The 16440-nt window shown below is 40.4% G+C and overlaps 2 protein-coding genes across 4 annotated transcripts in view; one reads left to right on the top strand and one right to left on the bottom strand.

Annotated features, from left to right (window-relative positions):
• LOC136517701 (histone-lysine N-methyltransferase, H3 lysine-9 specific SUVH4-like) overlaps positions 1–623 on the bottom strand; it is a 43624-nt gene extending 43001 nt beyond the window's left edge. For all 3 annotated transcript variants that reach the window (XM_066511342.1, XM_066511343.1, XM_066511344.1), the window contains exon 1: positions 28–623. In XM_066511342.1, coding sequence (XP_066367439.1) covers positions 28–528 — 501 coding nt within the window. In that variant the 5' untranslated portion in view covers positions 529–623. The remainder of the gene's footprint in view (positions 1–27) is intronic.
• LOC136515722 (putative glutamine amidotransferase GAT1_2.1) lies at positions 569–1944 on the top strand. Its single transcript, XM_066509238.1, has 2 exons — positions 569–590; positions 1436–1944. The coding sequence occupies exons 1-2, from the start codon at positions 569–571 to the stop codon at positions 1942–1944; spliced, it is 531 nt and encodes a 176-aa protein (XP_066365335.1).
• Positions 1945–16440: the final 14496 nt, after the last annotated feature.

Genomic DNA, 16440 nt, shown 5'->3' with positions numbered 1-16440 from the left:
TGGGAAAATCAGAGTAAGGAGGGAAACCTGAACAAAATGAAGGTAATTGGTGCTGAACGCCCGCAGCGTCTTCATCACCCGCAGCCTCGGGTTCTTGCTGCAGACTCCAGCGGCGCCACGCTCGTCGCCCCCTCCTTCCGTGGCTGACACCTCCACCTTCTCGTCGTCTTCGTCCGCGATCAGAGGAAACGCCTTTCCTGCTGCCGCCACGCTCGCCGCGGCGCCCGTCATGCGCCGCTTCCTCCCTTGATCCTGCGCCACCGCCTCCTCGCGCTGCAGGATCGGCGGCGGAGCCTTGCCCGCCGCCACCACCACCTCCTCGGCTGCAGCATCCCCGAGCCCCCTCTTCCTGCCGCGTCGGGCCTCCGGCTTGTTCGCCTTCGCCCGGCCGCCAGTACCGTCTTTTCTCCAGCGAGGCGCGAGGCACTGGTCGTCCTCTGCGTAGTTGGGGTACCCCTTCTCGGCGTACCGCGCACTACGCGGGCGGCACGGCTCGGCGCCGGCGGCGCCGGCGCCCGGGATTACCATGTGGCGGCCGGATCGCTCGAACCCTCCTCTTCCCGTGACGATGGCCTGGGTTTTGGAGAGAGGTGAGCGGCGGAGGGGAAACGGAACGAGACGGCCAAAACGGGTAAAAAAACGCGAGGGAGGCAGGTGGGAGGGGAGGCTTTGCCTTTAACCATTTCCGGGAACGAGTGGCGATTCTACAGCGCTGCCCTTGGGAGGCTAATGTGCGGCAACCAGAGTTCGAATTCCGAGGTGGGAAGTGAGGAGGCCGCGAGATGGTAAGCAAATTGCAAAGCAGGAAGCACAGCTCCGCACCGCACCTTCTGCTCCCCATTTTCGGCGTGCGTTTGTTTAGCTGCGCTAGTTGCGGCAGGTCACGGCCTCGCCATCGTATTCTAGTTGATTTTGATACCAAAATATGGCGCAAATGCGGCGGATGTATTCAGGGCCGCAATTTGGGCGCAGCCGCAGCTCTAAAAAAGAAAGATGGTACTCCATCCGTTCTAAATAAGTGTCATTCTCACCTCTCTTTGAGCATCTCCAAGAGTTTTCTATTTTTTTTCTCCTAAAACTTGAAGTTTTATAACTCCTAAAAAAAATATTGGGAGAGAAAAAAGAAAACCATCTCCAAGAGTTTCTAATAAATTGCTTTTAAAAAAATCAAATTTGGGTCTCACATATATTTTTACGGCTTTTTTTTTTCTGTCGCCAGACGTCACAGTCCGCAAGAACAAGTTTGTCAACTTCGTCGGTGAGTTTTCCTTTCCGATTGCCGCCGGCGGCATCACGGAGACAGAGAGGTTTCGTCATTAATTTAGCCTCGTACAGTAGAACAAATGGTCATGAATTTTGTTGGACGGTACTCGTATGCAACTGACGACGCCCCTGCATGGCGCATGCGTGCGCTGTTTGTCTGTGTCCTCATCAGGTGAGTACCACCTGGACCTCATCGTGGGCTATGGCGCGGTGCCGGTGATCGTGCCGCGCGTGGCGGGGGTGCACGCGCTGGTGGACTCGTTCGAGCCCATCCACGGCGTGCTCCTCTGCGAGGGCAAGGACATCGACCCGTCACTCTACGACTCCGCCGACGCCGGCACCGACGGCTCACTCTCGCCGGAGCAGCTGGAGGCCATGCGGCGCCTGCACCCGAGCGAAGCGGCCATCGACCACGAAAAGGACTCGATCGAGCTCCGCCTCGCGCGCTGCTGCCTAGAGCGTAACATCCCCTACCTGGGCATCAGCCGCGGCTCGCAGGTGCTCAACGTCGCCTGCGGCGGCTCGCTGTACCAGGACGTGGAGCATGAGCTGGTCGGGCCCGACGCCGTCCAGCACATCAACTACAGCGACTACGACGGCGGAAACCGCGCGGGAGATGATCCGTGCGACTCGAGTAGCGTAAAGTTACGCGGAATTGAGTCAGTTTTCCCAAGTGCCTAAATATTAGGAGGGTGGATTAGGAACTGTTGAAGAGAGATTTTTTCTGATTTTTCTAAAAACCAAGTATTAGGAAGATAAATAGGGAACTCTCGGAGATGCTCTTATAATAAAATAATTTTAACTTTTTCCCTAAAATACGTTTTTAACTTTAACTAAATATATAAAAATATAAATATCTATAGTACATAATTAATCATTAGAAAGTTGAATATATTTTTATAATATAAGTTTATTTGGAGATACAAATATTGCTAATATTTTCTACAAATCTAGTTAAATTTAAAAAGTTTTAAAGACATAAATATCATACCAACACTTATTTTGGATGAAGGGAGTACGTGAGAACTGAGAAGTCCAGCAGTATATTTTTCTCGTATAAAAGTGTATCAAAAAATGGAAAAAAAATTATATTTAATTGATATTATCTGTGTCATGGTAGGATAGGCTTAATCTTATTTATAGCTGGGTAGCCGAGCTCTGATGTTAAAATCAATTTGGTGAGCTTAATGGTTTATTTGATATAGCTCTACTCCCTCCATCTCTAAGAACAACTCCAACAGATGGCGTATATTTGTCTTGGAGTCTAAATTTAGATTGTTTTAGGAAAAACAGGCCTCCAACAAGTATTGTATCCGGGAATCCAAAATAAGAAGCCATGTATCCCAATATTTCTCGCTATCTAGAAATAGCACGCCGTGGCCGCTCGCTATTCCTCTTCCCTGCGTCAATTTCTGTTGGGCGCTCCCCTTTCTGCATGAATTTCTGTTCTCGCTGTCTAGAAATAACATGTTTTCAAATATACAAGAGGCAAAATAGCTAGATTGTTGTAGAGTCCTCTCTTTTTTTTAGACTTTCTATTTTATACAATGGCTAAAACAAGGAATTTGGCTATTAATTTTAGATGAACTCTTGGAGTTGCTCTAAATATCTATCGTTGGAGAACTAGACTCAGGAATCAATGTATACCACAGATTTTTTACATTAAATAAATTAGTATTCACATCCATTTTTTCACAGTTACACATGCAGTACAGTGTTTTTGCCTTAAATAAATCAAAGAGGACAGCATTTGTAGCACCCGGTTTTAAGAACAAAACCAGATACAAATAAGGGTAATATCAAATATATGAGTCCAAGAAGTCAAATCTCACATATAACTACAAATAAGGGTAATATCAAAAGACAATGCTCAATATATAATGTACTTAGTATAAAGGATATAACTTTAGACAGCAAACAGCGGAAAGACAACTCCGATCTTCGGGTGAAGACTCCAATCCATAGGGATAACTGACTGGTTGATCATAAGCCTAACTCCTCCAGACAAGCAATCTAGTACCCATCCAGGATTTTTTCAAAGATTTAAAAAATAAAGCAAGTGTAAGTACATGTCGTACTCAACAAATATAACATGGGGTTCATGAGGCTCAAAAGGCTGACACTGGTTAACTGCGATTAGCTTTTAATGAGTCGTGATTTTAGCAATAGGGTGGCAACAAGTTTATCCACAAGCCCACATAAACACATGATCAGGTAAACATGAATAATGAATAGCATAAACAGTAATCATTAGTGAGCATCTTCATCATCAGTATCATCGGTGTTCATCATCTATTTCGTAAGGGTCCAAGGCCGCTCGTGACCGTAAGCACGGCTGATATACCAGTTTTACAATCTACAGAGGTTGTATACTTTCACTATAAGTCGTGATTTACCCTTTCGCCTGAGGCGGCCAACCTCTTGACCCACTATCAAGGAAGGTCGATAGGGTTCACTATGAAGCATTTCAAAGGTTCGTCTAACAAGTTAGGGCCGCTAAGATTTCCCCATCAATAAGCATGAACTCCCCTCTAAGGAGTGACTAACAAAATACCAAGAAACCAAAGTACACCTTCTTAGCAGGCTAAGATCATACATGTCGGAGCCTCTCTTACGCCATAAAGGTAACCACTAACAAGTTAGAAAATGTCCTCATACTGAGCTAAATCCAGAGCCATATAGCCCTCACAACTATACTGTAAGTCCCAGATGTTCGCTTATAGATAAGTCCTTAGGGAGTGAAATCTAGAGCACCATAAAATAGCCCAATGCCCTAGCCCCCTTGTTTCATGTTGCTAAAAAGTCTTTTAATGTATATTGCATATACCATTAGTCAAGTTACAAGATCATGGTTGTAGTTGAGTATTAGCATCATACTACCCAATGCAATAACCCATAGGAATCAAGGAATCCAGGATATCAAATAGCTAGTAAAATTACTACGGTTACCAAGGTAGACACATGCATATGATTAAAATGATATTAAGGTGAATAGGATAACAAGGATGATCCCATGCTATACTTGCATTAAACTAAAATCCTTCTTCTATTGAATTGTAACCTCCAAAGGACTTCTTCTGGATCACCAACTTCTTTTATATCACCAACGCAAAGCTCACCGACTGTACATGATCATAAAGCACCACACAAGCATCCATGCAATCATACACGAAGCAAATAATATATCTAAATTAGAATAGTACACCAAACATAAAATCAAGATAAAAAGTTTGTAAAATGAATCTACGTCTCGCTACGAACACACAGACGCAAAAAACACTCTAATCAGAGCTATAACGAAAAAGTTATGAATTAAACAAGATTTCCTTTAATAAAATAATAGATTAAATCTAACCTCGAATTTCAAAAGTGGAAAATATATTTAACAGTAGGATGAACATGTAGATTACTCAATTACGAATCTAACGCAACTTGAATGGATCAAAACAGAGTTAAAACAAAGATTTTACGGCCTAAATAACATTAGTGGCAAAACTGTAAATAGATGAAAGCGTATTTTGGATCTAACATAAGAAAGTACGTTTTCAAAAGAAGAAAATGTATTCTGAATCTAACAGAGGGATTTTACGCTTTCTAAAAGAGAAAACGTATTCTGAATCTACTAGAAAGAAACTACGCTTTCGGAATAGGAAAACGTATTCTATAAGTGCGCCATGGACTACGGGTTATATTACGCGAAACTGTAGGGGCTCTTTTGCAAATAAACCCAGCGAAGGGGTACGGACGATCTTGGACGGTTGGATTGAATCTAGACGGCCTAGATTAGAAAGGAGGGGGAGAGAGAGCACCGGCCGGAGAGGAAAACCGGCGCGGCGGAGCTCCATTATCGGCGGTGAGAAGCTCCTCGAAGCGCTCGGTTTGGGCCCTAGAGGCCACGGTTTGATGAGCTGAGAGCACAGGGAACAAGAGGAGAAGACGGTGAACTCACCTAGGGCCTTCTTGCGGTCGACGGTGGGTCTACGACGTTGGGCAGCACAACGGCGATGGCGACAGCGACGATGAGAGAAGGAGGAGAAAAATCTTATTTACTACACGAGGGATTTCCCAAATTAAGGGCTCTCCTTATGGTAGTTTTGGTCTGCTTTACCCAAGAGGTTGGTACATATTTATAGGGAGAAAACTCCCCATATCTACATCAACTAGCAATATGATACTAACTGATGTTACACCCTCCACATTTACTAATGGACCTAAATAAGCATTAAAGCCCATTAGTAAATAAATGCATGGGCCTTTGAGATTTAGTAGGATTATTGCACATGAGCTTTGAGAGTTGGTTGGAAAATGAGATATATTATTTATTTTCAGAATTAATTAATTTTGTGAATAAAATAATTCTAGAATAAAATAATCCCTCGCAAAACAAAGCCTGGCTCCATTTTTACAAAGACGAAGCAAACTAAAATATGAAACTAGCAACATTTCTCTAACACCAGTGGCAATAAAGCATGGTATCTGTTGGTATTTATTAACTTGTCACTTGTTTAAGTAGCCACCTAATGTTTGTTGATATTTCTTAACATCACTTTTGCTAAGTTGTCATCCCTAGCTAGAATGCCAGAAATGCTTGTTGGTACTTTTTAGCGTCACTTCTAGAATGACACTAAGAAATACTTAAGTATTTTATTGTGACTAGAAAGAATACAAATATGTATATGAAGGGATCTGCAAGCGCACAGATAATTTACCATTGTAGCATTTCGCCTAGGAGTATTCCAGGTATCGTTATTTATATTTTTACCACAGGGAAGAAACGATGGATGGAATATATTGATAACTAATACATATGATGGAGAGATAAACCATAACCATGCTTCTACTCATAACAGGGGTAAGTAAAGAGATAAATCAAATGTGAATGTTAAATGACAAATGATAATGAACACTCATAGTACTCCTTTAGATGGCACTAGCATGGTTAAGTAGATAGTAGAGAAATAATTCCTAAGTCATTCTTAATTACAAGTCAAAGCGTACTATGATTAGTCCAATTACACTTAATAATCATGGCTAAGATCAACTCCATATCTACACATAAGGGATATTACTAAGGAAGATCAAGAACAAAGCATGACTTCCTTTGTAACTAGATTCTACTTGACCTACATTCAAGGAGAGGACTACAAAGGACTCAATGAGAGTGTCACACTCGCGATCTACCACATGACCCAGAATATAGGGTGCATCCGCAGGTAAACAACGTATAAGCACCACGCATACACAATGTCGACCACTCACCCCGTGTACTTTAGAGCGAGCGATATACGAACTTATGCTTGAACATAAAGATAATCTAGCTATACTAAGCATATAATCAAAGCAGACGATGAACATGATAACTAGGAACATGAATAATATTAAGAACAATGTCGAATCAATTGTAGCAAACATATGAATAATGAAAGATACAAAAGAGGATACAAGGGGCTATACCAAACCACGCTCTTGACAAGATCAGGAATCCAAGCGAAGCTTGCCACCCTCTAGATCTAGCCTAGCTAGCTATGCCCTAAAATATAGTGGAGCTCTAAGGATGATCAGGGTTTGATCTCTTGATTGAATGACTTCTTGAATGATGGAGGATACCCTTGGGGTGGCAGGGGCTGGTATATATAGGGGGAGTATTAATCCTAAACCCACAGATCAAACCGACTTTAAAGAATGGCGTAGATGCAAACCCTAAGATGATGAAGAACTGAGGTAGGAAGGAGAGGGTGACAGGTGGGCCTAAGGGCCGGCCGGCCTATAGGTGGGGGCTATCTCTCACGGTCTTCTTTGTGGTTTGCCTTCTAGTGTCCTCTGAAACCTTCTGGAGTTGTTTTTGGCATGGATAATTATGATTAATTCTGATGCTTGGGTCCACCTTGACGGTTTTCTAGATAAACCCTGCTGAAAACACAGATTCACCAAAACTTATGGAATTTGTTAGTTTAAACCACTAAACCTTTATTGATGATTATTTTATGCCCTTATACAAGTTATATTGACGGTTTATAATGATTGTTAACTACCGTCAACAAACTCCCCCAAGCTTAACCTTTGCTCATCCCTAAGTAATGCTAAACTTAGCAATGAATTAGGAGTTTTAAGATTTTTGAAAACATTGCAGCAACTTCTTAAAAGTACACATGCATTCAAACAAGAATTATCCTCTATATTAGAGCAAACTGATCTAACTTTCAAACTTACTCATATTACCTTTAACCATGGGGCTTCTTAGCCTTCACTTGGGTCTTGAGCAATTGAAAGATAGAACAATCAAGTAAAGCACTATGTCTCAAGTTCTTCGCTCAACCATTATTCCGAAGTTTTTTATAGATTTTCAAAATAAAACTCAGAGCTTCCATTATATGACACTCACAAGTCTCTCAGTATATGTGGTATTTGTGGATCCTCACCAAGGCAATAGTGATGTTATGCTTTTTCTCTTCCTACAACTAAGGCTTATATAGAGCTCATAGGAGGGGATAAAGCATGAAAAAGCATACTTGCAATACATATATTGTAAAGTCAAACCTCGGATCTAAATAGAGTTGAGTCATACAATCAAATCAAGATATGCATATGTGTGGATATGTATGGTGGCTAATCTAATTCTATTATACTCCTTGAAAACATATCTCTCTTTTAAAACTTAGAAATATTTTTGCAAGAAAACATGGGCTATCTTATTCATCTTTTCTTTTTTTAGGCGAGCATCTGAGTACACATTATTTTAGATATCTCGGACACTTGCCCATTTTTCTCTTCTTCTTCTTCTTCTTTTCTTTTTATGAATAACTTTTGCATAGCCCAAGCTTCTTTTCTGCAACAAACTTTTGAGAGATGGCAACAAGAACTTTTAGAGCATTTATTTGGTGGATAAAAAACCTATCAAGAATGTTTTTGGTGTTTACTCCCTATGTAGGAGTAAAACATTTCTGGATGGATCTAAATGGAATTGCATGTCTTTGTGCCTACCCCCAATGTAGGAGTAGTGCATATGTGGGTGGTGTGTATGTGATCTTAATTTTAAGAGCATGACAAACATCTCATAAAGGTCAACAAAGCTTGACTAAACTCAATGCAAAACAAGCAGCAGATATGAGTGGAAGTTTTCCTAGTTTAAATATCATATATGGCTCTGGTAGGAATTCAAGCTTTGTCATACAGAAACTCATCATGTAGTATTTTTATGTTTTTCAAAAGATAAATCTCCATAACTTTAGTATCACTTGGAACAAGATAAACAGCAGCTCAAACCTTCTCATATCATATCCATCAATTACCTATACTTAGATCAAGCATATGCTACCCATGAGTTTCAAGTTTAGAGTAAATTCTTATATCAAAATAGTCTTATCTAAAACTTGAGAGAATTCAAGGCTGAAAACTAGGTACTTGAAAGGAATTATAAAAGAGCAACTATTCATTATTTCCATTCAAGAGATTATCTTCAGAGTCCTTTTTATTTATTCAGCTCTTAAAGACAGAAAACTAGACACACACTTTTTATTTTGGTTTTTATTTTTTAGATCACACATTACTCATATAGAAATCTACTATAAAGATAATTTTTTATTTTGTTTTTAATTATGCATTTTTTATAAAGCAAACTTAGAAATAAAAGGGAAAAATACTTATCTAGATACATAGGGATGCCCTTCCCCCAAGCTAGTTGTTGGTGTGGTCGAATGTTGAGTTGTCTTTCCTTCTCAGAGCAGTCTTATCAATAGATGTCCCTCTTGTCCATCAGGAAGTTGAGTTCCTCTTGGGAGGTTGTACTTCAGGTGGAGTGAGATGGAAACAACCGAGTGAACCTGCTCTTAATTTTGTGCGTCATCCTGTAAAATGTCAACAAGAACAACAAAGCTCATGAAATAGATTAGGATAAAAGGATTAGTAGTCAATCATCCAGGGTTTAGTCGTTCTTGGGGCTAAAAATATTCTTGAATTGGAAGAATTTTAGCAGGATGTCTTTCTAATATTTTTTTAGATTTTCTGATATACTGGAATATAACTAAATGTATGCAAGATATTTTTATTTTTTACGCCACCACGATGAATATTCTTGAGGGTTTTTACGCACTGTAAAAATTATTCACATGGGGCTTAGGATTTTATAATGTAGTGATGCAATTTTTATTTTCTTTTTCTAAATGCAATACACGTGCAGAAAATTAAATATGCTAAAGTAAAAATAATTCATTCAATGCGAAAAGGTAAATATAGATAACTACCGATTTTACCTCTGACGAGGGTTCAGTGTTTTAAGTCCTCCAAATAGGACTTTCTCCATTCTTATTCATTCTTCGGGTGCATCTGTCAATCCCGAAGATGGAGACCTTGATGGTTGCACCTCTTGTGATGGTGACTCTGATGATGATGTCACATTTTCCTTTCACACCTGCTTGGTCTATGGACTTGACTTCAACGTGGTAAGTTCATTCTTCGCAACTTCTTCATCTTCATCTTCATTCTTTGGGGATTGATTCCTTCGGCGTTGGGACGATCAGCGTCTCCTCTTGGATCGGATCTTCTTCGACTGTTCATAAGTTGTATAACTACTGAAATAACATCGCACCTTTTGTCTAGGGAATTGGAAGTGGATTTGTCCTGATCTGATGTAGATGATAGCATTTGTAGTGTCGAGGAACGATCTTCCTAGGATGATAGGTATGCCTTCTTCTGTCTCTCCCATGTCTAGAATCATGAAGTCGGCAGGGACATAGTGATCTTGTATTTTGACCATGATGTCTTTTGCTATTCCCTCTGGAAATTGGATTGATTGGTCCTCCATCTGCAATTACAAATATGTAGGGAACAAAGGTTCATCACCAAACAAATAGTCATACATTACCTTGGACATTATGTTGACACCCAATCCAATATCGCAGAAGGTATTGTAGAAGATTCTTTGTCCAATTGTGCACTCGATCGTCAGTACGTCAGGATCTTCCTTCTTGGTAAGGAATGGTCAAGCGAGGAGGTGGTGAAAGGTCCTAATATGGCTAGAGGGGGGTGAATAGCCTATTTAAAAACCTACAAATCAACTAGAGCAATTTGATTAGTATGACAAATAGCATAATACAAACTTGCTCTAGCTCTACAAGGGTTGCAAGCCACCTATTCAACAATTCTAGTTGCAATGATTACTTAGGCACACAAACTTGCTATGTAATTACTCACTAAGAGCTCTCAACCTTGCTACTCTAAAGAGCTCAACTAGATGAATGTAAATAATAAAGCAAGCTCTTAATTCTAATTACACTAAAGAGCTTGTATCAACTAGTTTGCAAGAATATAAATAAGTGAGTAGGGTGATTATACCGACGTGTGGGGAATGAACCAATCACAAGATGAATATATAGCCAATCACCGGGAGAATGCCAAAGACAAGAGACAATCGATTTTCTCCCGAGGTTCACGTACTTTCCAACATGCTACGTCCCCGTTGTGTCGACCAACACTTGGTGGTTCGCGTGGCTAAGAGGTGTTTCACAAACCTCATCCACATGATAGGACACCGCAAGAACCGACCCACAAGTGAGGTAACTCAATGACACGAGCAATTTACTAGAGTTACCTTTCGGTACTCCACCGGGGAAGGTACAACTCCCCTCACAATCACCGAAGGTGGCCACGAACAATCACCAACTCGTGCCGATCCTCCACCGCTGCACCGAGCCGTCTAGGTGGTGGCAATCACTAAGAGTAACAAGCGAAATCCGCAACGCAACACGAATACCAAGTGCCTCTAGATGCAATCACTCAAGCAATGCACTTGGATTCTCTCCCAATCTCACAAAGATGATGAATCAATGATGAAGATAAGTGGGAGGACTTTGGCTAAGCTCACAAGGTTGCTATGTCAATGAAAATGTGCAAGAGAGTGAGCTTGAGCCGACCATGGGGCTTTAAATAGAAGCCCCAACAATTAGAGCCGTTGTACCCCTTCACTAGGCACAACACGGGCTGACCGGATGCTCCGGTCAGACTGACTGGACGCTCCGGTCAGACTGACCGGACGCTGGCCCTCAGCATCCGGTCGCCCGATGGACACCATGCGTCACTAGCTTCAAACGCTGTTCGTCAGATTTCAACGGCTACGAAGCTGACCGGACGCTCCGGCAAAACTGACCGGACGTAGAAGCCTTAGCGTCCGGTCATTTCTAGTAAGCTCCCCGAGGCATATTTCTATGACCAGATGCGTCCGGTCCACCTTGACCGGACACAGTCTAGCATCTGGTGGTTAACCCTAGGCACTGTGCCGCCAGGTCAGCGCGATCGAACGCAGGTAGTCAGCGTTCGGTGCAATTAGATGTAGCGTCCGGTCATACGATCGACGCTGGTATCACCTCTGTCTTCTTCACCCTTGCTCAAATGTGCTAACCACTAAGTGTATCACCTTGTGCACATGTGTTAGCATATTTTTACAAACATTTTCAAGGGTGTTAGTACTTCACTAGATCCTAAATGCATATGCAATGAATTAGAGCATCTAGTGGCACTTTGATAACCACATTTCGATACGAGTTTCACTCCTCTTAATAGTACGGCTATCTATCCTAAATGTGATCACACTCACTAAATGTCTTGATCACTAAAACAAAATGGCTCCTACATTTTATACCTTTGCCTTGAGCCTTTTGTTTTTCTCTTTCTTCTTTTCCAAGTTTAAGCATTTGACCATCACCATGCCATCACCATTGTCATGATCTTCACTATTGCTTCATCACTTGGAGTAGTGCTACCTATCTCATAATCATCTTGATAAACTAGGTTAGCACTTAGGGTTTCATTAATTAACCAAAACCAAACTAGAGCTTTCAATCTCCCCCTTTTTGGTAATTGATGACAACCCTTATACAAAGATATGAATTAAAGTTCATTTGAATCCATGTTGCTTGCCCAAGCATATTTACCATGTGTAAAGGATATGGACAAGTTTCATGAACTCCAAATGGTAGCAATTGCTCCCCCTACATATGTGCTAAGAGTTTGGATTGTAGCTTTGCACATATGATTAGATAGGAAATATAGGAGTCAATTTCTACTAAATGATGCTAAGGTATAAGAGATGGACCTTTGAAGCGTGATACCAATTGGAGTGCACCAATATACCATCCTTAGCACTATTAGTAACTAGACATATATAAGAACTAGAATACCCCATGAGATCAACATTACATGCAAGGGTCTAGTTTCTATAGAATGAACATAAGTCTAGTTACTTAGCCTATGCATGCTAGTTTTTCATTTCAACATTCAAACCTACAACTAGCATACACCACACAAGCATGGATATTTGAAATTAAAACTTATGCCATGCAAGCAAACATATGTAATGCTCATTCAAATGCACCATACAAGTTTGTGAGCTTGCTCCCCCTATTTATATGCTCAAAATTTTAATTGATCCCTTTCTTTTGTCATATATTAACTCTCCTCTTTTTCACTATCTTTGTACACTATTTCTCCCCCTTTGTCATCAATGACCACAAAGGCTTAAAGTATAGATAGGGTAGGATTAATAATGTCAACAATTTGTACAAAAGGTGGCCTCCAATTATAGATATGTTGGGGTGAGACCATATGAAATGAGGATCATTTTCCCAATTTGGTTCAATCTAGATTACTTGCAAAAGATATTTAACTCGGTTTGATCCAAGGACAAGCTTCTTCACACCTCCAAATAAGGGTTATCTTGTACCATGTTGAATTAAACACTTATAGCTTATTTTCTAAATCAAACACTAGGTTTGCAAGCCCATAAACATGTCATATGCTACCACTAGATCATTTCAAACATACAAGCAATAGTGGTACCATACAAGCATCCAATTCATTTGATTTTCATGAATGAGCCTATTCAAATGTAAAATATGTCTAGATGCACTAATCATGTCCTTAGCAAGGATGTATGCCATGCCAATCAACTTTTACCTTGGATTGCTCGAAGGAGAGACATGTCATATAATGGGGGTGCATCAACACATATTGGAGAAGTCAAGTATGTTCAATTCATTCCTTAGCTTGCAAAACCTCTTCTCATCAAGTGGCTTGGTGAATATGTCAGCAAGTTGATCTTTGGTGCCCACACTCTCTATGCAAATGTCCCCTTTTTGTTGGTGATCTCTTATGAAATGATGGCGGACATCAATATGCTTTGTTCTTGAGTGTTGAATCGGGTTGTTGGTGAGCTTTATGGCACTTTCATTGTCACAAAGCAATGGTACTTGCTTTAACTTGATTCCAAAGTCACTCAAGGTAGCCTTCATCCAAAGTAATTGAGCACAACAACTACTGGGCGAAATGTACTCTGCTTCGGTAGTTGAAAGTGCTACACTATTTTGCTTCTTTGATGACCAAGATACAAGTGATCTTCCCAATAGTTGACATGTGCCCGATGTGCTCTTTCTCTCAACTTTGCATCCCGTATAATCGGAATTCAAATATCCAATCAACTCAAATCTTGCTCCTTTGGGATACCATAATCCAACATGTTGTGTATGCTTCAAGTACCTCAATATTCTCTTAGTTGCCTTCAAATGACTTTCTCTTGGTGAGGCTTGAAATCTAGCACACATGCATACATTAAACATCACATCTAGCCTTGATGCGGTCACATAGAGTAGGATTCCAATCATAGACCGATACATCTTTTGATCCACCATGTTGCCACTAGTATCACTATCCAAGCTTCCACTTGTCCCCATTGGTATACTAATAGCTTTACTATCATCCATTCCAAACTTCTTGAGCATATCCTTGATATACATGCCTTGACTTACAAATGTGCCATTCTTCATTTGCTTGATTTGAAGACCAAGTAACTAAGCTCTCCAATCATGGACATCTCAAACTCACTTGCCATCATCTTGCCAAACTCCTCACAAAATTCTTGATTTGTTGACCCAAAGATGATATCATCAACATAGATTTGCATTACAAACATGTCATTCCCAAGCCTCTTGGTGAAGAGAGTGGTGTCAACCTTTCCCATCTTGAATCCCTTAGAGAGTAGGAAATCCCTCAATCTCTCATACCATGCTCTAGGTGCTTGTTTCAATCCATACAAAGCTTTTCTCAACTTGTAGACATGGTTGGGTTTCTTCTCATCTTCAAAACCGGGAGGTTGCTCAACATACACAAGCTCATTGATGTACCCATTTAGAAATGCACTTTTCACATCCATTTGGTACAACTTGATGTTGTGGGCACAAGCATAAGCTAGCAACATCCTAATTGCTTCCAATCTTGCAACTGGGGCATATATTTCTCCAAAGTCAAGACCTTCAACTTAAGTATAACCTTGAGCCACTAATCTTGCTTTGTTCCTTGTTACTATCTCATCTTGATCTTGCTTGTTCTGAAAGACCCACTTGGTTCCAATCACATTATGATCCTTAGGCCTCTCAACTAAATCCCATACTTGGTTTCTTGTGAAGTTGTTTAGCTCTTCATGCATAGCATTGATTCAATCAACATCCTTCAAAGCTTCATCTATCTTCTTAGGTTCAATGGATGACACAAATGAGAAATGCTCACAAAATGAAGCCAATCTTGATCTTGTTTGTACACCTCTTGAAATATCACCAATGATAGTGTCCAATGAATGATCTCTTGCAACATTGGTTGGTTGAAGCACTTGCACTTGATTGCTTGCATTAGATTGATCACTAGGTTGAGATGATGAACTAGCTATTTGTTGATCTTGCACATTGCCATCACTAGTGCTTGCTTGGATTTGATCATGAGAACCACTAGCTTGCATATTTGAGTTAGAGAGCACTTGGTTCTTGTCATCTTCAACATCAATCACCTCTCTAGGCCTTAACTCACCAATGTCCATGTTTTTCATTGCATTGACCAATTGAGTGCCTCTTATATCATCTAGATTCTCATCTTCCTCTTGGGAACCATTTGTTTCATCAAACTCCACATCATGAACCTCCTCAAGAGTACCACTAGCCAAATTCCAAACCCTATAAGCCTTGCTAGTAGTGGAGTAACCAAGCAAGAAACCTTCATCACATTTCTTTTCAAACTTGCTCAATCTAGTGCCTTTCTTCAATATATAGCATTTACAACCAAAGACCCAAAAGTATGCTATGTTGGGCTTTCTTCCATTCAATAGTTCATAAGGTGTCTTTTCCATCATAGGGTGACAATAGAGTCGGTTGCTATAGTAGCAAGCCGTGTTGATTGCTTCGGCCCAAAAAGAATGACTCACATTGTACTCACTCAACATTGATCTTGCCATATCAATCAAGGTTCTATTCTTTCTTTCAACTAGCCCATTTGATTGAGGAGTATACTTGGCCGAGAATTGATGTCTAATTCCAAATTCATCACATAGCTCATCAATTCTAGTGTTCTTGAATTCACTACCATTATCACTTCTAACTTTCTTGATGGTTGTTTCAAACTCATTGTGAATGCCCTTGACAAATAATTTGAATATTGCAAACACATCACTCTTATCAACAAGAAAGAACACCCATGTGTATCTAGTGAAATCATCCACAATCACAAATCCATATTTGTTTCCACCAATGCTAGTGTATATGGTTGGTCCAAACAAGTCCATATGCATCAACTCAAATGCCTTGGATGTACTCATCATGCTCTTCTTAGGATGTGTATTACCAACTTGTTTTCCGGCTTGACATGCACTACATAGCTTATCCTTTTCAAATGTGACATCTTTCAAGCCTCTAACTAAGTCATGCTTAATCAACTTGTTCAATTGTTTCATTCCAACATGACCAAGCCTTCTATGCTATAACCAACCCATGCTAGACTTAGTGATCAAACATGTTGATAATTGAGCTTCTCTAGCATTGAAATCAACTAAGTATAGATTCTCATATCTAAATCCTTTGAATATCAAGTTAGAGCCATCTACACTTATGATCTCTACATCATCCACACCAAATATGCACTTGAAATCAAGATCACACAATTGAGCTACCGACAATAGGTTAAAGTTCAAGCTCTCTACTAGTAGCATATTGGAAATGCTTAAATCATTGGATATTGCAATCTTACCAAGCCCTTTGACCTTGCCTTTGCCATTGTCACCAAATGTGATACTATCAATCCCATTGCTCTTGCTTTCATTGATTGAATTGAACATTCTTGGATCACCAGTCATGTGTTGTGTGCACCCAC

Source organism: Miscanthus floridulus, chromosome 17 (genome assembly GCF_019320115.1).
Source record: "Miscanthus floridulus cultivar M001 chromosome 17, ASM1932011v1, whole genome shotgun sequence".
NCBI classification, from domain to species: Eukaryota; Viridiplantae; Streptophyta; class Magnoliopsida; order Poales; family Poaceae; genus Miscanthus; species Miscanthus floridulus.
The sequence above is the reverse complement of the archived record's forward strand: the minus strand, read 5'-3'. Positions and strand labels throughout refer to the sequence as shown.

Bases quoted from the DNA above. Each gene is read 5' to 3' on its own strand.
- LOC136515722 (XM_066509238.1), top strand. From the start codon at position 569: ATGGCCTGGGTTTTGGAGAGAG. The intron at 591-1,435 runs GTGAGCGGCGGA...TGTCCTCATCAG, and splicing joins GGCCTGGGTTTTGGAGAGAG to GTGAGTACCACCTGGACCTC.